At 44.4% G+C, this 24,810-nt stretch overlaps 1 protein-coding gene across 3 annotated transcripts in view; it reads right to left on the bottom strand.

Annotated features, from left to right (window-relative positions):
* NOL4 (nucleolar protein 4) overlaps nucleotides 1–24,810 on the bottom strand; it is a 268,955-nt gene that overhangs the window by 192,619 nt on the left and 51,526 nt on the right. For all 3 annotated transcript variants that reach the window (XM_038392935.2, XM_038392933.2, XM_038392936.2), the window contains exons 3-5: nucleotides 11,727–11,838; nucleotides 11,101–11,213; nucleotides 720–852 (exon numbers count right to left, since the gene is read on the bottom strand). In XM_038392935.2, the coding sequence (XP_038248863.1) occupies nucleotides 720–852; nucleotides 11,101–11,213; nucleotides 11,727–11,838 (358 nt within the window). The remainder of the gene's footprint in view (nucleotides 1–719; nucleotides 853–11,100; nucleotides 11,214–11,726; nucleotides 11,839–24,810) is intronic.

Raw genomic sequence — 24,810 nt, 5'->3', positions numbered from 1 at the left:
TATATTGTTGCAGTGTATACTCTTTGTCTGGCTTACACTAATTCTTTAGTTCTCCCATCTGTTTTGTATGTATCATATATGTATGAAATATATTTTCATAGTGGATTTTGTTGTGGTCTTGGGGGAAAAAGCACAAAAGCACGTTTCATAGAAATAAGGTATAACCTGTGATTGGATATAAAGAGAGTATCTACCCTAACTATGGGCAAGATTGTGTCCCTGGCACATAGCTCAGTCCATTGCAGTCCAGAATCAGCTCAGGGAAGCATGTGTAATGCAGGCAGCCACAGTTCCCTCTCTGCTTCCCCCTTGCTGCTGGTGGGTGGTAGATTGGTGCTGAGAACTAAGATTCCAGGTGAGGGAAGAGTAAGCAGCCATGCAGTACCCCTTGTCTCTCCATTCCTGGACCCAATGTCTAGATAGCCACGCAGAGGTGAAGGGTTGCAGGGATTTTACTTCCCCTTATACCATGCGAGGACACACTATATATTTAATAATATAAAAAACCCAGCATGCCGTGGTGTAAGTGCCTACTTGTAAGCAACAATTAGCTGGCCAAAAACACCAACAATCCTGTCATCCGTTTGTCGAGACAAAGTGAACCTATATCTCAAGTTGCCTATTAAAATAGATTCTCAAGTAAAGGACATGGCAGGTGCTGAATGAAGAGAGGTATAACCATACTATTTTTATTATTTCTTTATTATTAAAAGGCTTACCATCTTGCTGGCTCTGAAGATTCTGAGGACTTTGCATTCTTTCTTCAAGATTAGAACTGAGATCAGAGTTCACAGCCGACATCCTGGTGGAGTCACTCATATCAAACTCATCACTTTCTATGGAACTTTCATCCTGCAAATTTAAAATTTCATGTTTCATTTGCATTAGGAAAAGTCAAGATAACTTTCAAATATGATGTTCATGCTACACCTCTCTTGCTAATTCATACTAATGATTAGGGCACCCTTGGTGAATTAGTGAGTAAAGAAACAAACATAAGAAGATCAAGGATAATGCATCACAAAATGTACTCTGATCATTTATTTGACAAGTGCAGTTCAGGTTTAATTAATTATGATAATACAAATATTAGTAAGTGTTCACAAGAATATTTCATACAAGCAAAGTGGTGTTAGTCTGAAAACTAAAGACAGCTTTTGGCTATTAAATCTCGGTGGAACAGGACAGTTCTCCATTTTTTGGGCTTGAATTGTTCACCTTACCTGAATGAGAGTGACATTGACAATATGATTTTATAGTGAAATTCTGGCCTCATTGAAGTCAAAACTGGCATCTTCTTCCTCCCCCCAGCCCAGTTTTGCTCACATTGAAATAAAAGGCAAAACCAGCTAATACAATTGTGGGAAAGTAAGACGGGTTTTATTCTGGCTCACACATCTTCAATATAATTCTTAAAAAATAGTTACTTTCTCGTAACTGTTGTTCTTCAAGATGTGTTGTTCATGTCCATTCCAACCAGGTGTATGCATGCCGCGTGCACGCCAGCCGGAAGATTGTTCCCTTAGCAGCATCCGTAGGTCGACCTGGGCGCCCCCTGGAGTGGCACCATCATGGCACTCAATATAGAGCTCTGCACCCTCCACCTCCTCAGTTCCTTCTTGCTGGCTATTCCGACAGAGAGGTAGGAGGGTGGGTATTGGAATGGACATGAACAACACATCTTGAAGAACAACAGTTACGAGAAAGTGAGTAACCATTTTTTCTTCTATGAGTGATTGTTCATGTCCATTCCAACAAGGTGACTCACAAGCCAAAGCTCAGGAGATGGGGTCGGAGTCATGCACTGATTGGAGCACAGCACGTCCAAAGACCCATCATCTCTGGCCTGTTGTGTAATTGCATAGTGTGTCGTGAATGTATGTATCGAGGACCATGTAATCGCCTTGCAGATTTCCTGGGTGGGGACCTGCGCCAGGAACACCGCCGCGGAGGCCTGCTCCCTGGTAGAGTGGGCAGTAATCGGCGGGGCGGGCACCCTCGCCAGGACGTAACACTCCCGAATGCAGGATGTGATCCACGACGAGATGTGTTGAGAAGAGACAGAGAGGCCTTTCATTCTGTCCCCCATGGCCATGAAGAGTTGGATGGACTTCCGGAACAACTTAGTCTTTTCTATGTAGAAGGCTAGGGCCCTACATACATCCAGTGAGTGCAGCCTGCGCTCCCTATCGGAGGAGTGTGGCTTGGGGTAAAACACTGGGAGGAAGATATCCTGGCCCATGTGAAACTGGGAGACAACTTTAGGGAGAAAGGCCGGGTGAGGTCTGAGTTGGACCTCGTCCTTATGACAAACTATGTAAGGGGGCCTGGACGTAAGGGCTCTGAGATCCAATACCCGGCTAGCCGAGGTCATTGCCACGACGAATGCAAGCTTGTATGAGAGAGAGAGAGCAGGGAGCATGTCGCCAATGGTTCAAATGGAGGGCCCATAAATCTGGAGAGGATTAGATTAAGGTCCCAGGCCGCGACAGGCTGACACGTCTTGGGGAAGAGCCTGTCCAGGCCCTTGAGAAAACGACTGACTAAAGGGTTTGCGAAGACCAAGAAGCCGTCAGTGCCCGGATGGAAGGTGGAGATGGCGGCTAAGTGGACCCTTATTGCTGACAGGGACAGGTCTTGTTGTTTTAGGTGAAGGAGGTAGTCCAGTATGAACGGTTTGGGGGCAAGCAACGGCAGCTGACTGCGTTGCTCTGCCCAGATGGAGAACCTTTTCCACTTGGCAAGGTACATTGCCCTGGTGGAGGGATTTCTACTACCGAGGAGGACTTGTCTGATTTGGTCCAAGCAGGACAGCTCCATGGTGTTTAGCCATGGAGCATCCAGGCTGTGAGGTGGAGCAACTCTAGGTTCGGGTGTCAGAGTCGGCCATGGTCCTGCGTGATCAGATCCAGGACCAGCGGTAAAGTGAGCGGTGCCGCTACAGACATTTTCAGGATCGACGTGAACCAGTGCTGGCGCGGCCACACCGGCGCTATCAGTATGACTCGGGCCCCGTCCCTGCAGATCTTGAGGAGCACCTTATGGACCAGTGGAATTGGTGGAAAAGCACAGAGCAGGCGGCACCACCACGGGAGGAGGAAGGCATCCATGATGGACCACGGGCTGTGACTCATGAGGGAGCAAAATAGCTGACATTTCCAGTTGCCGCAAGTGGCAAACAGATCTATCTGGGGAGAGCCCCAGAGACGGAAGATTGAGCTCACCACATCTGGCCGGAGGGACCACCTCGTGACCATGGAAGGACTGGCTGAGACTGTCCACCATCTTGTTCTGCACACCTGGGAGGTATGACACCTGCAGGTGGATCGAGTGCTCTACGCAGAAGTCTCACAGTGTAAGGGCTTCCTGGAACAGGGGAGAGGAGTGTGCATTCCCCTGTTTGTTATACAGAACATCGCCGAGGTGTTGTCCATGAGGATTGATATGCACCTGCCTGCTATGTGAGTTTTGAAAGCGTGGCATGCCAGGCGCACCACTCTCAGCTCTCTGACATAGATGTGCAGAGCGAGGTCCGCCTGAGACCAGAGGCCTTGAGTCCTGAGGTCTCCTAGATGAACTCTCCAACCCAGATCCGAGGCATCTGTCACCAATGAGAGAGAGGGCTGAGGGCTGGCAAAAGGCCTTGACTCGACTTGTGCAGGCCTCCTGCACAAACCACCCATGGGTCAAGCCACCCTAGGAGGGAGTCCAACACCGGGCGGGGCAGGGTTCTGATGCTTTCCAGAGTGTCTCGGGCTGGCCGATACACCGACGCCAACCAAGACTGGAGTGGACGTAGTCTGAGTCTGGCGTGCGGTACCACATAAGTGCACGCAGCCATGTATCCCAGCAGCTTTAGGCAGTTCCTTGCTGTGGTGATGGGGAACTGTCTGAGGCCCCGTATGATGTCCCCTAGTGAGCAAAACCTGGTTTCCGGGAGGTACGCCCTGGCTTGAGTCGAGTCTAGGACCGCGCCTATAAACTCTATCCTCTGCACTGGGGACAGAGCAGATTTGGCCTTGTTTAGGAGAGATCTAATTCAAGGAAGGTCCTTCTTATGAATTCAATCTGACTCTCCACATGGGCTCTTGAGCGTCCCTTGATCAGCCAGTCATCGAGGTAAGGAAAAAACCTGAATGCTGTGATGACTGCCATGCATTTTGTGAATACGCAGTGAGCTGTCGACAGTCCGAATGGGAGGACGGCAAACTGATAGAGGCCGCTGCTCACCACAAATCTGAGGTAGTGTCTGTGATGTGGGACTATTGCGAAGTGAAAATACGTGTCCTTCAAGTCGAGGGCGGCATAACAGTCCCCTGGATCCAGCGAGGGGATAATGGAGGTTAGTGAGACCACGTGGAACTTGAATTTCTTTACAAACTTGTTGAGCTGCTGCAGGTCCAAGATAGGCCTGAGGCCCCCTTTGGCCTTCAGTATGTCTGTCCTGACTCGCTCGTGGACAGCGCAGACCCCTTAGGCTTTGAGAGGGGTGATCGACCCCTCACTGGCCTCTTCTTCTTTACCGGCATCAGGGATGGAGAGCGGTGCTGTGCTGAGGCCAACTTCTTATGGCCCGAGCCATGACGGTGCTGTGGGGCCTTAGGGTCCTTAGTCGGGGCTGTTTCGCGCGCTGTTGGTGCTGGAGCGCTGTGCACCAATGAGGACATGCTCAGTGCTGGTTCAGTGGGTCCCGGGTCGGAGTATGGCCTCAATGCCGCCTCCATCAACAGAATTTTTAGTCTCTGTTCCCAGTCTTTAAGGGTTCTGGGTGGAAACCCTTGCAGATGTGGCACTTCTCCTTCTGGTGGCTCTCACCAAGGCACCGCAAGCAGGAAGAATGAGGATCACTCTTGGGCATAAACTTGCCACAGGCCTTGCAGAACTTAAACCCTGGAGACCCGAACATACCCCACAAAACAATGAACTATAACGAAAGGAACAACTATTAACTAACTGAGAAAACTATATACACGATATGCTATCAGACACTGCTCAACACACGTGCTTAAAGATAAGCATGTTCATAAGTGTTTGCAGGGTTTAGAGTCAATAAGAAACAAACATGGAAAGCCCCCATGACATTTCTGCAGTCAATTTTAAGAGTATAACAACATTTCCAAAGGCTTGTCTGTTAACAACAAGAGAATTTTAGAGAAAACACAATAAGGCAGCTGAAGCAGTATCCACTGAAGAAGAGTTTTAAATGCTTCATGAAGAATATGAGGCATATTCATTGCTCTTTCCTAAAGACTGAACTTTAACTAAGCAAGCAATGGACTACATTTTAATTTTTTGTTTGTTAGTAACCATGAATGATTTAGAAAAGTTCAGCTAATGCTAGAATTAGATGTTAATATGTTAATGAACTGGTCTGGATAGAGATTAATATCATTATTATTTTCTTTTCACCTGGTCCCCGAATGAATTCCTCTCTCTTTTGTCTGAATGATTTTGTGGACAATATTGATATTTCTTTAGTAGCGGGGGAGAATGTTTCCCTAGAGCCAGTGTCACTAACTGTTAAATTGGACAGGTAAAGGGCTAGACTGTTCATAACCCTGGGCAGGTGTCCGAGTAGGGAGAGAGTGCTGGAAGACTCCCCCTTGTACCTTTCTACAGGTGTTAATGACAAACCCAGTCTTTGTATTACAGTAAACAAAACACCCCATCCCAAGCAAAGCTTTCTACAACTTGAACAGGGGGGAAGAGCCAGAACCTCCACAAAGAGCACCAGGACGAGGCAATCTCATTAATGTGGGAGTTGCTCAGATACTAAGGTGGTGAGTACCCCAACAAAGCCATCAGACTGACTAGCTGGAATGGAAGAGCTGCTGGAGACTAGCACCCACAGCAACAGCAGCCTTCTGATAGGAAGGAGAGATGAAAGGGCAAGACCCTGTCTCCCTCTACACCTGTAAGAATGGGCCCTTTTCCTGTAGCCATACCTAAGGTCTGAGACCTTTTCCTGCAGTCATATTAGAAGAGCAGCAGCCATGAGCCAAGAAGCAGAAAGTCACGTCTTCACATTCCATCTCAATTACAATAAAACAAGGTAATATCAGGCTGTTAAGAAGGAGCTGTCCTAATAGTACCCACCATCACCAGATAAAGAAACAGAGCTTAAGATGGTTAAAGAAAACCAGAGGCAAAACCCTTTCACCTGTAAAGGGTTAAGAAGCTAAGATAACCTCGCTGGCACCTGACCAAAATGACCAATGAGGAGACAAGATACTTTCAAAGCTGGAGAGGGTGGGGGGAACAAAGGGTCTGTCTGTCTGTGTGATGCTTTTATCGGGAACAGATCAGGAATGGAGTATTAGAACTTGTTAGTAAGTAATCTAGCTAGAAATGTGTTAGATTTCCTTTTGTTTAAATGGCTGGTAAATAAGCTGTGCTGAATGGAATGTATATTCCTGTTTTTGTGTCTTTTTGTAACTTAAGGTTTTGCCTAGAGGGATTCTCTATGTTTTGAATCTGATTACCCTGTAAGGTATTTACCATTCTGATTTTACAGAGGTGATTTTTTTACTTTTTCTTTCATTAAAATTCTTCTTTTAAGAACCTGATTGTTTTTTCCTTGTTCTTAAGATCCAAGGGTTTGGGTCTGTGTTCACCTATGCAAATTGGTGAGGATATTTATCAAGCCTTCCCCAGGAAAGGGGGTGTAGGGCTTGGGGGGATATTTTGGGGGAAAGACATCTCCAAGTAGGCTCTTTCCCTGTTCTTTGTTTCACACACTTGGTGGTGGCAGCATAGGGTTCAAGGACAAGGCAAAGTTTGTACCTTGAGGCAGTTTTTAACTTAAGCTGGTAAGAATAAGCTTAGGGGGTCTTTCATGCAGGTCCTCACATCTGTACCCTAGAGTTCAGAGTGAGGAAGGAACCTTGACAGCATTCTGTCTGGCAAGAAATCACTTATCAACAGTTGTGATTGTGAAATCCCTACTTCTTTATTGTTTTGTCTTTATGGTCCCCAGTTCTCTATTATTTATCTGTGTAGTCTCTGGTTCTTTGATTGTTACTGTCTGTTACATAACTAATTTTGCTAGGTGTAAATCAATTAAGGTGGTGTGGTATGATTGGTTAAAGAATTGTTTTACCATATGTTAGGATTGGTTAAAAAATTTGTTTAGTAATATTTTAGTAAAATGATTGGTTGAGATGTAGCTAAGCAAGACTCAAGTTTCACTATATAAACTGTGGTCCAAAAGAAAGTTCTTTGGAACCAACTCCAGGAGACAGCCCCAAGATCAGAGCTGCCAGACCTCAACACCCTGTCAATCACACCGTGCAGAAACTGGAGTCCACAGATAACCTGATCCTGACTAGCCATCAAGAAAAGTTCATCTGCCTTATTGGGAATGGTGAGCATTGTATGCTGAGTGTGTGCATTCTGTTTTGCTAACTATTAATAAATATAGGTTAAGTATATTACTGTGTAAGGCTCTTTCACTGGTAAAAGACCCCGTAAGCCTGCAAAAGATTATACCCTGAGCCCCAGGAATTGGATATGGGTGGCCCTGAGCCCTGGGAATTGGGTAAGGATAGGTTCCTTTCACCCAGAGCCCTAGGAACTGGGAAAGTATGGGGGTGCCTAAATCAAGTGGGTTACACCTTGAGCCCTAGAAACTGAGTAAAGGTGGGTGCTTTATGTGTAATAGAGAATTTTGTGCAGGTAACACATCATCTTGTACAGGGGAAATGCATACTGCACTCTTTCAAAGGTTGCATCAGCATCCACATTCCCCCAGCCCTCAGGCACAATGGGATAGATTCTAGGGCCAGTGCAGGGACCAAAGGGAGGTAGCTCACACTTTGCTAATTCTGGGGCTGCTGAGGGCTGGTTTGGCTCCTAGAGCAGGATAGGGCAATCCTGGTTGCCCATGCCTCCTATCAACCTGTACAGCTGGAGAATAACAAGGCATAGGGGAATGCTGGCCTCACCTCCTCTCCTGCTCCTGGCCCATTCCAGAATACCCTGGAGGCTCCACTGGCTCTGTAAATGATCTGCAATCCTGCTTTACCCTATCCTTTGTGTGAGGGGGGGTACATGGAGAGGGAGCAGGGGGCTGTTGCCAGCTGCAGCACAGAGGTAAGTTCCCCAGTGCTGCTGGGAGCTCCTGTTGGGCCAGGGTGGTTCTGCACACCACCCTTATCAAGGGCTGTATCTAAAAACAACAGTTTAGCTCAATGTGTTTGGGGTGACAGATTACAATTTATGAGGGACTGGATTACTATGCTGGCTAGCTGTAGTATATAAGTTAGTTCTCACCAGGGGTGAAAGTAAGTTAGAGGACTTACTGGTACGCTGGAGTCCTGAGCAGGGGGCGTGGCCTCAACCAGAAGAGGCGTGGCCTCAGCTGGAAGAGGCAGGGCCTAAATACCTGGGCCCTTTAAATCTTGATTTAAAGGGCCAGGGTTCCAGCTATGGTAGTGGCAGCTGGGAGCCCAGGGCCCTTTATATCACCCCCGAGCTACCAGCTGCAGAGGGGCTGGGAGCCCCGGGGCTCGGGGGCGATTTAAAGGGCCCAGGGCTCCAGCTGCCGCTACCATAGCAGAGCCCCGGACCCTTTAAATCACTGAGGAGCCCTGGGGGCTCACAGTTGCCACCACTACCCCAGGGCTCTGGCCTCTGGCAGAACTTTAAAGGTCCTGGGGCTCCGCTGTGGTAGCAGCTGCCGGAGCCCCGAGCCGTTTAAATCCCCGCCTGATCCCTGCTGCCCGAGCCCTGGGGTAGCAGTGGCCAGGCTCCATCGGGGATTTAAAGGGCCCCGGGGCTCCAGCCGCCGCTACCGCCCCGGCCCTTTAAATGCCCGCCGGAGCCCCACCGCCACTACCCCAGGGCTTTGGCAGCAGGGCTCCGGTGGGGATTTAAAGGGCCGGGGCAGTAGCAGTGGCTGGAACTCCGGGGCCCTTTAAATCCCCACCAGAGCCCCGCTGCAGCTACCCCAGGGCTTGGGCAGCAGGGTTCAAGCCAGGATTTAAAGGGCTGGGGCAGTAGCAGCGGCTGGAGCTCCGGGGCCCTTTAAATCCCTGCCAGAGCCTGCCGCCGCTACCCCAGGGCTCGGGCAACAGGGCTCAAGCTGGGATTTAAAGGGCCTGGGGGGGTAGCAGTGGCTGGAGTTCCAAGGCCCTTTAAATCCCTGCCACAGCCCTGCCGCCGCTACCCCAGGGCTTTAAATTGCCTTCTCGGAAAGCCAGTCCTGGTACGGCGCACCAGCTCTTACCGGTACGCCGTATCTGGGCGTACCAGCTTACTTTCAACTCTGGTTCTCACCTCAGATCCTCGCCTCCCACAATGATACAAAGATGATGAGTGAAACCTTGGAAACAGAATCTTAATATAAAAATCAATGGATGGATTTTAAAATGCACCATTGCATGCAATAGTTTGAAGACCTGTATCAGAAATGCTCCTACTTCATATGGTTACATTTGTTCTGTACTGCCATTTTGTTCTTGGTGCCAGAATATAATATCTAGGCATTGAAAGTATGTATCAGTTGCGAGACAAGTTTAAAAATGACCGTGAGAACTTCACTTGCGACGCTGCTGCTCATTAATGAACGCTCACTGTGCAAATGAAATACATTAAAAATTGCAACACCATTCGTCGCTAGAATGTGGCAAAGATTTCATACACAGCAAGACTGGGTTTGCATGATCGAAGACACCATGCTGTCAGCTACCGTGGGAATGCGGGAGGAAGTGAGTGCTTCCTACTACCATTATATCACTCCTGCTGGCTGACCTGGATGGAAAACTGGCACACTGAAGGGGGCCTGATTCCTGTCATTAGGCCAGAAAGGACAATACTGAAATGCTCAAGCTGTAACAGAGCAGGAATACACTGTAGTAAATCGCCCTGCTCCAGCATTAGTGCTGTGCCCTGTTTGATGAGAGTGATTCTCAATGGGAGGAAGGGGAAAGTGAAAGAAGTACGTCGCTTTAAGCAGCACTGCAAAGATAAAGCCTCCAATCTACTGCTGTTGGTAATCCTGGAATCGGCTTCCCAGCCAGAGATAGCCAATTCAGGGGAGCCTGGCTGTGGGGAAGAGGAGATCAGGCAGCAGCTGTGAGGAGTTCTCATAGGGAACTGCAGAAAACCCCTAATAAAGAAAAGAGTTCCCTGATATTTTTAGAGAAGTACTGACAATCCAGTTTTTGTGGGGATTTGAACAGTTCATGAATTCCCAACAATAGTCCATATCTACTTATTATGAAAGAATCTTGCTGGCTTTACAGAATTCAAGAATCAATCATAATCTAGCTGTTATGGTTGTTTTTAAAGGTTTTTCTTTTAAAAAAAAAATCAAATTCAGATTATTTCTTGCAGGCAGGCAGAAGGACACAGCATGCAAGATTGTTTTTTGGCTGGCACAGAACTGGCCTCCTAACTATTTGGCAGCTCAAGCAGTAAATGAACACATTTCTATCAAAGCGAGTTTATTACAAATAATTTGCCAGCTCCCATCCAATTTCTGAAGCACTTTCCAATATCTGAAAAAGCACTGCATGAATCAAGGAAAAGAACATAAATAATCAAAAAGCGGTTTAGTCCCAATTCCCTTTGACTAAGCCCAGTTCTTAGCCTGGTTGCCTTTTTATTCATTCTGATAGAAACTCCAATTCAGCAAAGCACTTAGGCACATGCTTAACTCTAAGCACAGACTTAAGTGTTTGTTGAATTAGGGACCGAGGTTCCAGGAAGGATGGATTAATTCCCTATATGCTTCCCAGTTAGGTCCTTAGTCCTAATGATCCAAACCAATCCTGTTGTTGCTTCCATTTTCACTCTCACACTGTGTTGCATCTTGGCTACTGACCTTGAGAACTGGATGGCATTCACTTCAGGACCTGCTAATAATGTCCCCTCTGAAAGTGGAGGTCACTGCTGAGCACAGGACTAATCCAGGACTGGACATACTGCTTCCAGACCCTTCACACCCCCCACTGGCCCAGTCACATAAAAGGCAATGTCTAACAATTGAACTAATGTCTCTAGTACAGCACCACAGAGTGCTTCACCAAAGCCAGGAGACAGTCAGTATCTAGCCGATAACAGCAACTGTGAACAAACCTAGAATATCTGAATTTTTACCTCATCTTGTTGTGAATTTAGTAGCTGCAGTTTCATGTGCTTCATGTAGGCCATAGTAATCGGCATATTGTAATCAATCATACTGGTCACCAAAGTTGGAGGTTTTCCATTATCTGTAACATAAATATATTTATTATGCATGATATATTGGAGGACACCTCTGCCATATCTGCAGTCAAATGTCAGACAGTTTCTGTCATTTGGCTCCAACTTTGGCATTTTCAATTGCTCTTTGGCTTTACAGATAGAAGTTTCTATGAAAAAAATATATGCATCAAGCACAAGCCTAGGAAAAATTATGAGCTCTTCTATCCTAAATTACTACAGTGCATGCACCCCATCTATCCCCTACTTTTAAATGGATGTATAAACATTTCCATAGAAAAATGAATGATTTCCTCCAGGTAAAATCATTTTTCTGTTGAGGATGAGCATGGCATTTAACTCCATCCCTTAGGTGAACGCAGAAGATTCACTACTTTATAACTTAACTAAATGAGATGATCTGACTTGTTGAACTGTTCCAGTCTACCAAATTTTTATGAACCTTCACTTAAACTAGGAAAATATAAATGGGTATTAGGAATAAAATTACTTTACATCCCACCATTTGACACTAAAACTACCTTTATGATCTGCTCCATCTGGGCTTAAATGCATTCTTTTCTGGCACTCTGAGCAGCTCATTAGAAATCGTGTCACCGCTTCTCTAGGCAGGAAGGCATAGGTCTCTGAAATCTGAAATGAATAACAAAATATAGGTGTTATTATATAAGCTGACTGAACATGATTTAACAGAACTGATCATTATATTTCCGTATAAGGCATATTATTCCATAATGCCAGGAAGCACAATGAAAGCATGTACGACATACTCTGCAGCATTTCCAGAAACATCTACCTAATCTGGCTCCTTATCATTTAATGGCTAATAGTCGATTCTGAAAAAATGCACTTAAAAGGTGCTTTATTTTCTTATTTATATTTTTTGCAATTTCTTTTTAGCAAAAATATTCATATATAACAGGCACCCAAGTGAGGGGTTTATTTTAAATCCACTGAAAAGCTCCCAGCTATTTTTGTTACAGGGTGTACCACAAAAACTTCCTTAGTTTCTAAGTTTTATTTATTTTAATTTTAACTATATGTCAGCAAATAGGTACTGAACCCAATAGATAAGGAATGTTGACAGTCTCCTTCCTCACTGGTCTATTCTAAATTTTTCTACTAATCGCTCTAGAATTTAGCAGTCAATCAACCTCAATGGTTCCTTTGGTGTACCTTGAAGTAATACATTTTGGCCATCCAGTCCAAAATGATCAAATTTTCATATTTTATGTTCATATACAACCATAAAGTCTGACATCTGAGGGTGTGTGCATCTGGTCTCCTGCAGATCAGCAAATACAACTAGTGCCACAATAAATTTCTAGGCCTCAATTTGCCAATTGACTGCTTTGCAAAGCAGATTGCTCCTGAAGAGAGAGTCAGATTCAGCAGCAGAAATTAAAAGAGAATTAGATTGACACCCACTTGTACTTTGCTGCTGGGAAGCCTGCAGCGGGATCCCATTTAGCTACTGAAGGGTGGCAATGCTGATGCAAATCGACATAGTGGACCAAGGTGAAAAGATGGAGGGCTAAGTTCAGAGGAGGTATGTGTAAAGTGGTGTAAGTTACATTTCAGTAAATGGGTGTAAGTGCAGTTAAATATGTGAAAATAGGTCTAACTAAGCATAAGGGAGCAGGAAGAAGGTGAGCTGGCCTATTTTAACCATCTTATCCCCTTCTTTTGGCAATCTGTCTCCTGGCTACTCAGTGCTGTAAATTACACTTCCTTAAACACTTCAGTGGAGCAGATTCAGAAGTGAAAATGTCACTAAATTGGTGTGAGTTCAAACTGGTGTGATTTATATGCTGATGGGCCCTTAAACTCACCCATCAATTTGGTTTGAAGGGATGAAATAAACAGCAAACTATGCATTAAAAATGATTAAGAATGTGAATTATACCATTATGTCTATGCTACTAATGTTAAGGCTGTTTGATTGTTTCCATTATAAACCTTTATTTCAAGGGTGTTATAACATGAGAAAAATTCTTTCTGAGCTGAAACTTGGCACATATTGTCTTAGCCCCAAAAGAAGTTTGTCTGAAAACATTAAACTAAACTACTTTTTAAATTAGAAATGCTGCAAAAAAAAATTTCTTTGCATTTCAGATCAATTTTGCCCACTTCTACAAAACAAAAACAGCTGATTTTTTTAAAGCGTGAAAACATGAGTTGGACTGAGTTTTTACAGCATCTAAAAAAGAATAATTTTAAATCAGCTAGAAATTAACATTTAGAAATTAGGAAGTGCACATATGCAGCTCTTTCATAACATTTTAACACATTTGGAGTTTGGCTGTATTGACATTAATGGAGCTTACCCACGGATTCATTAGTAGCCTAGGTTTGATAGGAATGCTCCATGTATTCTAATCAAGCATTTCTGTCAAATTCTGATTCCACTTAAATAGGATTGAAATCCTCTGTGGGGAACAACTGAGTTAAGTGCCCGATTTGATAGGAGTGCTCCCCTGACTACAAGGGAACATCAATTCCCACAACTGAATTTGTTCACATGGCAGATCCTTCTATATGTATTCAGGAATACCCATCCTAATATAATGTTAACCTTGGCCAACTTCCCCTTTCTTTTACCCAATGAATTGGCTCAGATTACTTAAATTTTATGGGTTAAATATTCAGCTGGTTTAATCAGGTTTGGCTCAATGAGCGTCAAGTCATTGGAGCTATGCCAATTTCCACCAGCTCAGGATCTGGCCCACATATCTTTATGCATTTATTTTTAAATGATAAATTGTGCTTCCCAGTAGTTTGATAAAGCACTGCTTGTGTGTGTGCAGCAAATTGCTCTCCTAGGGGTAGCAAATGGGAAAGTAATGCATTTTACTTCCACCACCAGAAAAATAAAAATTGTGGGGCCAAATCGTGCTTGCATTTCTCACAGAAGGAGTCCTGTTGAGTTAATTAGTGCTTTTCATGTCAATGAGGACAGCAAGATTTGGTCAATGATCTTATTTCATAAGAAAACATTCTTTGTGTCCTTCCAGTTCTACCAAAAGATGACAGTAATGGCCCAATTCTGCAATCCTTGCTCATGTGAGTATTCCCATGGGTGTCAGTGGCATTGCTCTTTAGAGTAAAGACTATAGTTAAGGGCTGTAAGAGAGAAGGACTTATAACTTCCTAGGTGCTCAACATCAGCTTCTCTCACACAAGGATGGAAGAGTAGGGGAAGACTTACACAGATCGTTAGAAAATTCCGTAAGTACAAGCGTAACTATAGTACTGTGGCAGGTGGGGCTGCCCCACGGGACACCTCTGCAGGGCCAACCATTGTGTTGCAGGTGCCCCTTGTCCCAGTCCACCAGTTGTGGCCATAAGCTAAGTATCAGGCTATACATAGTTCAATAAATATGACAAACTCAAACTTTGGCAATCTCCACCTTTAAACTACCAAACAAAACAAAACTCCAAGGCAAACACCTATCTGCAGTGCTTGAGGGCAAGGCTCTGGCCTGGCTCTGGGATTCTGGGCTATTACAAAGGAACTCCTCCTGCATCCCAATCTCAGCCTGCAGTGCCCTGAGAAGAAGCAGGCAAATCTTCTTAACAGGCCCACTGACTCTTGATTGGTCAGCATTTCCTCCTGGCACTTATTGAGGCCTTTAAGCCTATTCTGTTCCATTGTAATTTTAATATGTGGAGATAATTGCCTCTATGCTCTGCCTTCAATGTTTAGATTATTTTAGTGTATTATGTGTGATTTATTATGTAGCCTTTTTTAGCCACATGATTATTTGTAAAACTAACAAGCACTAAACTAAAAGGTAGGTCTTAGGGCACATACGGCAAATGTGAGGAACAGAAGTAAGATTTTGCAAGTACACTTAATAACCCTTAAGGCATTAATAACAGAGTACACATGTATATAGTATGGAAGAAAGAGTGTGTCAGAAAAGCATATATTTCATTTCTTTTCTTTTAAAAAAAAATCAGAAAGGAACCAGACGGAAAAAATAGAAGGTGGTATATAGCCCCAACCCCATGGCCATCAAATCAGGTAGTTGAACCAGATTCCTTGATGACAGAAGTGTAAATAACAGAGTCAGTGGTTCCAGAGTAGCAGCCGTGTTAGTCTGTATCCGCAAATATACTCCTTTTCTTTTTTTAGAGTCAGTGGTGGAAGTCAAGGGATGCCCTCTTCCTCCCTGACGTCAGGCTAACAAATGAAGACAGAATTATTTCATTATTATTTTTATTATTACATGGTTTTATAGGGAATCGGGGTGCATTGTATACAGTTTTAGTTCAAGACCAAACAGCATTGAGTCCTGAGCAGGGAGCTTATGCTATGCAATCCCTGTTCCTTCCTTCAAGTAATGGAACCAACATCCTGAATGGGCTAGAGATGGGGAATAGTAATTAGTTGTCAAAATGCCAGGAGATTCCAAAATTGCAGTATGTAGACAGCCAGAACAAATATGCTGATTAAAAATACATAGGGCTTGATTGTGCTCAGCCTGTGTGTGGTTATGTGAAGGGAAGAGAGGGCACAAGGAACCCTTCTCACACTTTGAGGCCTGTGCTAGGTCTGGGCACAACTGCAGTCTTTATGCTTCCCCAACAACAAGGTCTGCTCCAGGCAAGTGCCATTGTTGGAGGGAAAGTGCTGGCCCATGGTCCTGCTCTGTCTCTGTGCTGGTTAGTGAAGCTGGTCTAACAGGTGAGAATATGGGAACACATGCTGCACCCAGTCAAAGAGTGGCACTTCCCCTGGGAGCAATAGTTATAATGGTTGGAGGGCAATAGACAAGGTGTCTGTGTGATCTGATTTTTCAAACTATAACGTATCTGTCACTGTTCAAATCTTTTGCTGTAGAGGGTGGGAAAGAAGAGGAAAGAGGGGATAAGCTACATAAACTTTGGCTGCACAAACTCAAACTGGAAAGCCCTGTTGTTGAACCACCTGGGTGAACTGTTAAATCTTGGCGCAGCTGACCACTCACATTCACCTACATGATCAGACCGTTTCCATCAAATTGCTTCCTCTTGAAATGGCAGCAACATTAGCAGCTCATATCTTATACTTATATACATACCACAAACCTATTCCCCTCCCATCTCATCTTTCTGTTACACTTTCTTCACTCCAGGTGCAGCAAAATTATTAACTGTTTTCTATCCACATTGGTCCTGCTGCTTAGACATTGTAAGCCTCATCTCAAACCTGCTGTTTAGACATCTAGGCCTATCTTAAATCCTTTTAACATCTCAGTTATCTGTGATACTTGTCATAGAATCATAGAATCATAGAATATCAGGGTTGGAAGGGACCCCAGAAGGTCATCTAGTCCAACCCCCTGCTCAAAGCAGGACCAAGTCCCAGTTAAATCATCCTAGCCAGGGCTTTGTCAAGCCTGACCTTAAAAACCTCTAAGGAAGGAGATTCTACCACCTCCCTAGGTAACGCATTCCAGTGTTTCACCACCCTCTTAGTGAAAAAGTTTTTCCTAATATCCAATCTAAACCTCCCCCATTGCAACTTGAGACCATTACTCCTCGTTCTGTCATCTGCTACCATTGAGAACAGTCTAGAGCCATCCTCTTTGAAACCCCCTTTCAGGTAGTTGAAAGCAGCTATCAAATCCCCCCTCATTCTTCTCTTCTGCAGACTAAACAATCCCAGCTCCCTCAGCCTCTCCTCATAAGTCATGTGCTCTAGACCCCTAATCATTTTTGTTGCCCTTCGCTGTACTCTTTCCAATTTATCCACATCCTTCTTGTAGTGTGGGGCCCAAAACTGGACACAGTACTCCAGATGAGGCCTCACCAGTGTCGAATAGAGGGGAACGATCACGTCCCTCGATCTGCTCGCTATGCCCCTACTTATACATCCCAAAATGCCATTGGCCTTCTTGGCAACAAGGGCACACTGCTGACTCATATCCAGCTTCTCGTCCACTGTCACCCCTAGGTCCTTTTCCGCAGAACTGCTGCCGAGCCATTCGGTCCCTAGTCTGTAGCGGTGCATTGGATTCTTCCATCCTAAGTGCAGGACCCTGCACTTATCCTTATTGAACCTCATTAGATTTCTTTTGGCCCAATCTTCCAATTTGTCTAGGTCCTTCTGTATCCTATCCCTCCCCTCCAGCGTATCTACCACTCCTCCCAGTTTAGTATCATCCGCAAATTTGCTGAGAGTGCAATCCACACCATCCTCCAGATCATTTGTCATAGACCCCTACCTTATATGGAGGGAGTACAAGTTGGAAGGGATATGGTGTTTTAAGTATAACTTTAACAATTAATTTCCTGGTCTTTTGATTTTTTTAATTACATCTTTTATCTTAAGTGAGCAAAAGCAAAGTGGGGAAGAGGTATTCAAGGGGGATTATGTAGTCATCACAGCTGGTGAAGAGAAAAAACTGAAGTTAGAATGTAATTGTTTTTTTCTAGAAGGGGGTTCAATTGTAGCTTGTGTTAAATAAACATGCCATCTCAGACTTTTAAAAAGTCTACAGAATTCTTTGCTCATAGGGTTTGTTTGTTTTTTTTAAAATGAATGAATGGTATATTTATGTGAACACAGAATTCTTCTTTATACTCTGGCATTTACATAGGAGATAAATTAGTAATTGTGTGCTTAGGACCTGCTTCAAGAAGACTAGTCTAATTTATACACCAAATTCTGCTATTGTTTACATTGGTGTAAATCCAGAGTAAGCCCACTAACTTCAATATGCAGATATTTTGAATTTACAGTGGTGTGAGAGCAGAACTTGAACCTCAGGATGACAAAAAATGGTCCATGGTTTTGTTTCATGGATTGGCATTGTTTCAATTATGCCAATGCTAAATTGTCTCTGATTTTTTTCTTTATCCTCTTTTAGCTTTTGCATTGCTGATCATATACCAAGAAGGTCCCCATTTCATGCTCATTCTGACAAATATCTAGTTAGGGATCTACTCACTGTCCCATGGATGATGTAAGGATTTACACTAACAAGTGTAGAGTAAATGAATCATACAGGTAGGGGAACATGACCCAACATATAATTTACCAAAGTGGGGCACTTACTGTATGTGATTATCTGCATAAATTATATGAAAATCAATTATAAACAAAGCTATAGGGCTAAATTAACATGTTCTATGGGAAAGTTCAAGGGGAAGAAAGAGTGCTCTAAAATTTAAGGCTTGATCCTTGAGCCTGGCCCAGCTGTGCTCAGAACTGGACCTGAGAGGAGCCAAAGGTGCCCCTGATCTTGGGGCCTACCAGAGGCCATTTTGGTACAACTTAGATCAGCCCACAGAGACCAGTTCCAACAGTTGAGGATTACTGGATTCCTGTCACACTCCAGCCACACCCTTTTGCTCTAGCCACACCTCTGACCTGGGCATCAGTGCAGGGCCCAGCCAGGGATTCTCTTTCCACTACTGAAATGGACATGAACTTGAAGAGTTCCCAATACATTCTCTCTTCAGAGGAAAAGGAGATGCTGCCATGCAGAAGATGTAGGAGACCTGGAGATGTGGCTTTGCAACAGTGAAGAGGGTCCTCAAGGATTACAGGACTGGAAATCACAAATCCTAAATCCTCCTGTGGAATCCATGTCTTTCCATGCTGTATTCTGTCCTCCTCTTCCATTAGCAGCATAACTCACTCAGGAGCTGTGCTGACACTGACTCCCCCATTACCACTACACAGTAGCCCCTGCTCTACCGAGACAGATGCCAATGAGAGGAAAGTTAATGTTGCTAACAACAAAATGAATTTGTGTGTGCTTTTCTGAACCTCACAAACCAGTGGTCCTGAGTCCAAGAAGCCTTAATATGCCTCTAGTTATAAGTGCTAAACACCATGAGCATTATTATTGAGAAATTACTTTGTGCAAGAAGTTGGCCGTTTTCTCCTCTGCTTGTAGTCAATGCGTAGCAAAATAAAACAAAACCAAACCAGAAGTGAAAGAGGAGTGCAATGAATTTAAGGACAGGCATATTGGGCCAGATTACCTTTTCTTGCTTCTTCAAAATTTCTTATCTCCTTATGAGCATTTTCACAAGGGATCCGAAGGTAATTAGATAATGTAACATGAAACAGAACAATGACCTGGGAGGCTAGAAGAAGTCATATTTGGGATGCAGCTGGACAGTGCAAATCAGGTAATATGCCTCTGTAAAAGCTCATAAAGGTTCATTGTCTATTTTTGGTGTTTTATCCTGAGGCACAGCAACTAGGCTCCTGGTTCCTGTATAATGGCAAATATATATACAAAAATACAATATAAAGATGTTAAAATTTTTGAAAGATGCAAGCTGAGGCCCTGCCTTACTCCAGTTTTATGCTGGTATAATGGAGTGTAAAACAAGTAATGTGGTGGTGAATGGGGGCTTAAATATACTCCTGAGCCACACTCCCAGTGGTGGATTAGCCTGTGCCCGGGGCTTCAGCCAACTGGGAGGCCTCAGAGCCCCAGGTGAGCGGGGAAAGGCCCCGTGCCCTGAGCCCACTCCCAGGCAGCAGCACCGGGCAGGCAGGGTGGGGCATTGGTGGGGGAAGCACCCTGTGCCTCTGACCCCGCTCCCCAGTGGCTGGGCAGGGGAAACCCCAGCGACTCCAGACCCCACTCCCCGGTGGTAGCACCGGGCAGGCAGGGCAGCTGCGGTGGTGGGGGAAGCCCACACACACACCCTTGACCCCACTCCCTGGCAGCAGTGCCTGGTGTGGTGGTGGGGAAAGCCCTCAACACTCCCAGACCCTGGCCCCAGCAGCAGGGGACAGAGCTTCTCTGGTCTTGGGGCCACAGCGGGGGAGAAGAACTGGGGAGACCCTGGGTGGAACAGGGGCGGAGCCCCAAGGAAGGGGCAGAAAGGGATGGGCCGTGTTCACATGTGGAGGGGGCAGAATGAGGGTGGGACCACAGGCGGAAGGGGTAGGGCGGGGCCCCTACTTGCTCTGGCCCAGGCTCCAGGAAATATTAATCCACCTCTGTCTACTCCAACACTTGTTATTCAATCAGTGAGAGAACTAAGGAAGAACTGTTTTGTTGTTGCCATTTGTCTGAAAGGCAAGAAGTAACGAAGAGAGAGAAAACAAGGTAGTCATGAATGTTTATGGACTTGCAATGCTGAAAACTAAAGAGCCTCTTTTAGTCTAACAAGTCCATGTATAATTCAAGCATCTGTAGTGTGATTTCTGCATTGCAGTGATCAGCCATTTCCAGTAATTCTCCCTTTATACGGGTGATTGCAACTCAGGTTCAACGGTTTAAGTCTATCCATGGTTTAAGTCTAGTAAGTTCAATGCAGTTATACCAAAGATGAATTTGGGGCCTGTGTCACAGTAAAACAGACAGGAATCGGTTAAGGGCTACCTGCCTGTCACATGACCCATCAGGGGATTTAAAGATGAGTGTGTCCTATTTCTTTTGGAGATGGGCCTGTGACAGAGGCAAGGGACAAGCTTTTGGGAACTGCCTGCATTGGTCAGGGGAATTGCTTTGTTTTGGGGTTTAAACAATGAATAGTGCCCTAAGTCAAGGGCCTGAAACAGACTTGAGTGTAGCACTGGTTCTTTCCTGGGCTGGTGAGATAGACTACCTGCTTACAGACCCAAAAACTGAGCAGTCCAAAGCCTATGCAAACAGCACCCCATTTCCTCCCACAACAAAACATGGAAGTGTTTCCCCACAAGAATTAGGCTGAGAACATCATATGAATTTTTCTTACACTGATTTCCCAGAAAAAAACAGAATCCTTGTGTTCTTCCCACTAAGTCACACAGGCTTCCAGGCAGGGAGATACTAGTAAATTTTAGTGCTTTGGAAGAACTGTGTCCAGAATACAGGATTAAACAAACTTTAAAAACAAATCAATTCCCCTTCCCCCACCAAAAAATATTGAATCTGTTCTCTCAATAGCATTTCCCTCCCATCTCACCCCTCTCCCATTTTGCCACTGCAATATTCTTCCCATGGTTTGAAATCTATACACAATGTGGGCTCAGTTGTATCTTTAAGCCACAATACTATAGGTGGAGCTCCAGGGGGAATTCTGTCTCAAGGAAAGAGAATTCTTCCTGGAGCTCTCAGCTGCGCATGAGGATTGTGCTGGCTGATACTCACCCCTTCAGGGAGCGCAGCATACTTTTCCCTGCTTGCTCCACCAGCTGTGCTAGCCAGTGTGTCCTACAGCTGCCCGCCTCAAACAAGCATTGTGGAGCCTTGCACCTGACAGGGTGCAGATCCTGTACTCCAAGGAATAGGCTCCTTGCACTCTTCTCCCTTCCCCTAAACCCTTGTGTGCCTGTGGAACAGCAAGGCATAAGCACCATGAGCATTATTTGTGGAGAAATTACTTTACTGCCTATGATGTTTAACTACACTGTCTATATGCTAATGTGATTTCCTCAGGACAAGGACCTTGTTTTTTAATGTCTGTAAACATCACAGGCAGTTCTGGAACTAACTAATAATCACTATATACATTGTTTCTCTAGTCTGCTACAATACTTGCAAAAATCTGTTTTAAAATGTTATAGCTGTGATTTGAAACCCCAAAAGCAAGACAATTCTTGTTTCACTGCAATACATAGAGGGCCGAATTTTCTGCTTGCGCAACTCCACTAACATTAACAGAGTTACATCAACAAAGAATTTGGTTCATAGACGTGTAATAGTGTAATCTAATAGTGTCAGTCTCTAGGTGGTGTTACATACCATATGAACTAGGACACCTACATGTAGCAGGGTAGTCAGTAAGAAGAATAAAAAAGAATGTACTTGCTTTTGTTAGCCAAATTAGCAATTTACTATCATTTTTCCATGGTTAAGATTAATATACTGAGCCTTAAGGGAAAAAGTCTTGACTCTGCACGATACAGTTTGTATGATGCTTGCAGGGTCCTTGGAGTCAAGGTAGAAGGAGAGAATATGAGCTTACTATATAACTACATACTATAACACAGATAGTTTCCTAATCAATTAATGGACTCTGTGATGAGGAATCCTACGGTTTGATTTTGATACACTTTTCAGCTGATGAAAATATACAGCAGTTCCCTCCAAAATACTATTATCACAGAACCACCAAATAACATAGTTATCTTCCTGTGCAGCATCATTATGTAAAGTCCCACTGAAACTGTACAAGTGCCATTCATTTCCACAATGCCTTGCAATTTAAAATGAATACCGGTGGTGAAAACTAAGGATGGTCAGTTCACAAATTGAGCCTAGATATGCCAGGATGGTATGCTGGGCAAGTTTGCAGCATGACATATTGATGTATTCCTGCACTTCAGCATTGGGAACAGGATGGGAGGGGAGTCCTCTTTCAAAACTGAAAACAGTCTTAAACTTTGTTCAGAACAGGAACCAGGTGCAGATTCAGGCCTTTTCTTACATTTTCCAGACTTGTTTACCCAGATAAATACAAGCCATAGTTAATTTAAGTTACAATACCTTTGCCAGTTTCTTTGCCTTACTAATCATGCCTGGGCAATATTCTAAGTTTTGACTAGTGCTGATAGAATTATGAAAAAGCAGGTTCACTACTAAGCTATTTGAATTTAATTTGCTGCTGTTTTGGGGATCATAATATTCATTATTCACGAGTATTCAGGAAGCTGATGATATTCATGAAAATATTTATGAATCCCAAGAGTTCCAGAAGAGTGGCTGACATTCAGAATTTTCTCTTCATCGTTCCCTTGTTAAAACGTTTCAATCATCCCATCAGGGAGCAGAAGTGATACCAAGTGACCAATCACATGCCATGAATTGTGAATAACAAATACCAAATAATTGTAGCAAACAGTTCATGAACCACCTATACTCTAAAAATTTGTTCACCCAAACGATTTGGTGAATACATATGACGAATACATTCACAGAAATCAAGAATGTTTCACTAATGATAGCTGAGGCTGAAAATCACCACAGTTTCGGTTCAGCTAATACTTTTGGAGTAGCTGCCATACTGACTTGGATTTATAAAACTCTAAGGCCTAAATGGTTTGGGACATGATTCCTTGAAAATTCCTTTGCTCAAGAAATTCCCTGAAAAAGCACAAGAACAAATCCGCACAGACACACCCCTGGAACCCCGACCTGGGGTATTCTATCTGCTACCCAAGATCCATAAACCTGGAAATCCTGGACGCCACATCATCTCAGGCATCAGCACCCTGACAGCAGGATTGTCTGGCTATGTAGACTCCCTCCTCAGGCCCTACGCTACCAGCACTCCCAGCTATCTTCGAGACACCACTGACTTCCTGAGGAAACTACAATCCATTAGTGATCTTCCTGAAAACACCATCTTGGCCACTATGGATGTAGAAGCCCTCTACACCAACATTCCACACAAAGATGGACTATAAGCCATCAGGAAAAGTATCCCCGATAATGTCACGGTTAACCTGGTGGCTGAACTTTGTGACTTTGTCGTCACCCATAACTATTTCACATTTGGGGACAATGTATACCTTCAAATCAGCGGCACTGTGATGGGTACCTGCATGGCCCCACAGTATGCCAACATTTTTATGGCTGACTTAGAACAACGCTTCCTCAGCTCTCGTCCTCTAATGCCCCTACTCTACTTGCGCTACATTGATGACATCTTCATCATCTGGAACCATGGAAAAGAAGCCCTTAAGGAATTCCACCATGATTTCAACAATTTCCGTCCCACCATCAACTCAGCCTGGACCAGTCCACACAAGAGAGCCACTTCCTGGACACCACGGTGCTAATAAGTGATGGTCAAATAAACACCACTCTATACCTGAAATCTACTGACCGTTATTCCTACCTACATTTCTCCAGCTTTCACCTAGATCACACCACACGATCCATTGTCTACAGCCAAGCTTATGATACAACCGCATTTGCTCCAACCCCTCAGACAGAGACAAACACCTACAAGATCTCTATCATGCATTCTTACAACTACAATACCCACCTGCTGAAATGAAGAAACAGATTGACATAGCCAGAAGAGTACCCAGAAGTCACCTACTACAGGACAGGCCCAACAAAGAAAATAACAGAATGCTACTAGCCATCACCTTCAGCCCCCAACTAAAACCTCTCCAACGCATCATCAAGGATCTACAACCCATCCTGAAGGACGACCCATCACTCTCACAGATCTTGGGAGACAGGCCAGTCCTTGCTTACAGACAGCCCCCCAATCTGAAGCAAATACTCACCAGCAACCATACACCACACAACAGAACCACTAACCCACGAACCTATCCTTGCAACAAACCCCATTGCCAACTCTGTCCACATATCTATTCAGGGGACACCATCATAGGGCCACATCAGCCACACTATCAGAGGCTCGTTCACCTGCGCATTTACCAATGTGATATATGCCATCATGTGCCACCAATGCCCCTCTGCCATGTACATTGGTCAAACTGGACAGTCACTACGTAAAAGAATAAATGGACACAAATCAGACGTCAAGAATTATAACATTCAAAAACCAGTTGGAGAACACTTCAATCTTTCTGGTCACTCGATTACAGACCTAAGTGTGGCTATCCTTCAACAAAAAAACTTCAGAAACAGACTCCAAGGAGAGACTGCTGAATTGGAATTAATTTGCAAACTGGATACAATTAAC

The sequence above is a fragment of the Dermochelys coriacea genome, chromosome 2, assembly GCF_009764565.3.
Source record: "Dermochelys coriacea isolate rDerCor1 chromosome 2, rDerCor1.pri.v4, whole genome shotgun sequence".
Taxonomy (NCBI): Eukaryota; Metazoa; Chordata; order Testudines; family Dermochelyidae; genus Dermochelys; species Dermochelys coriacea.
This window is presented reverse-complemented; position numbering and strand designations above follow the sequence as displayed.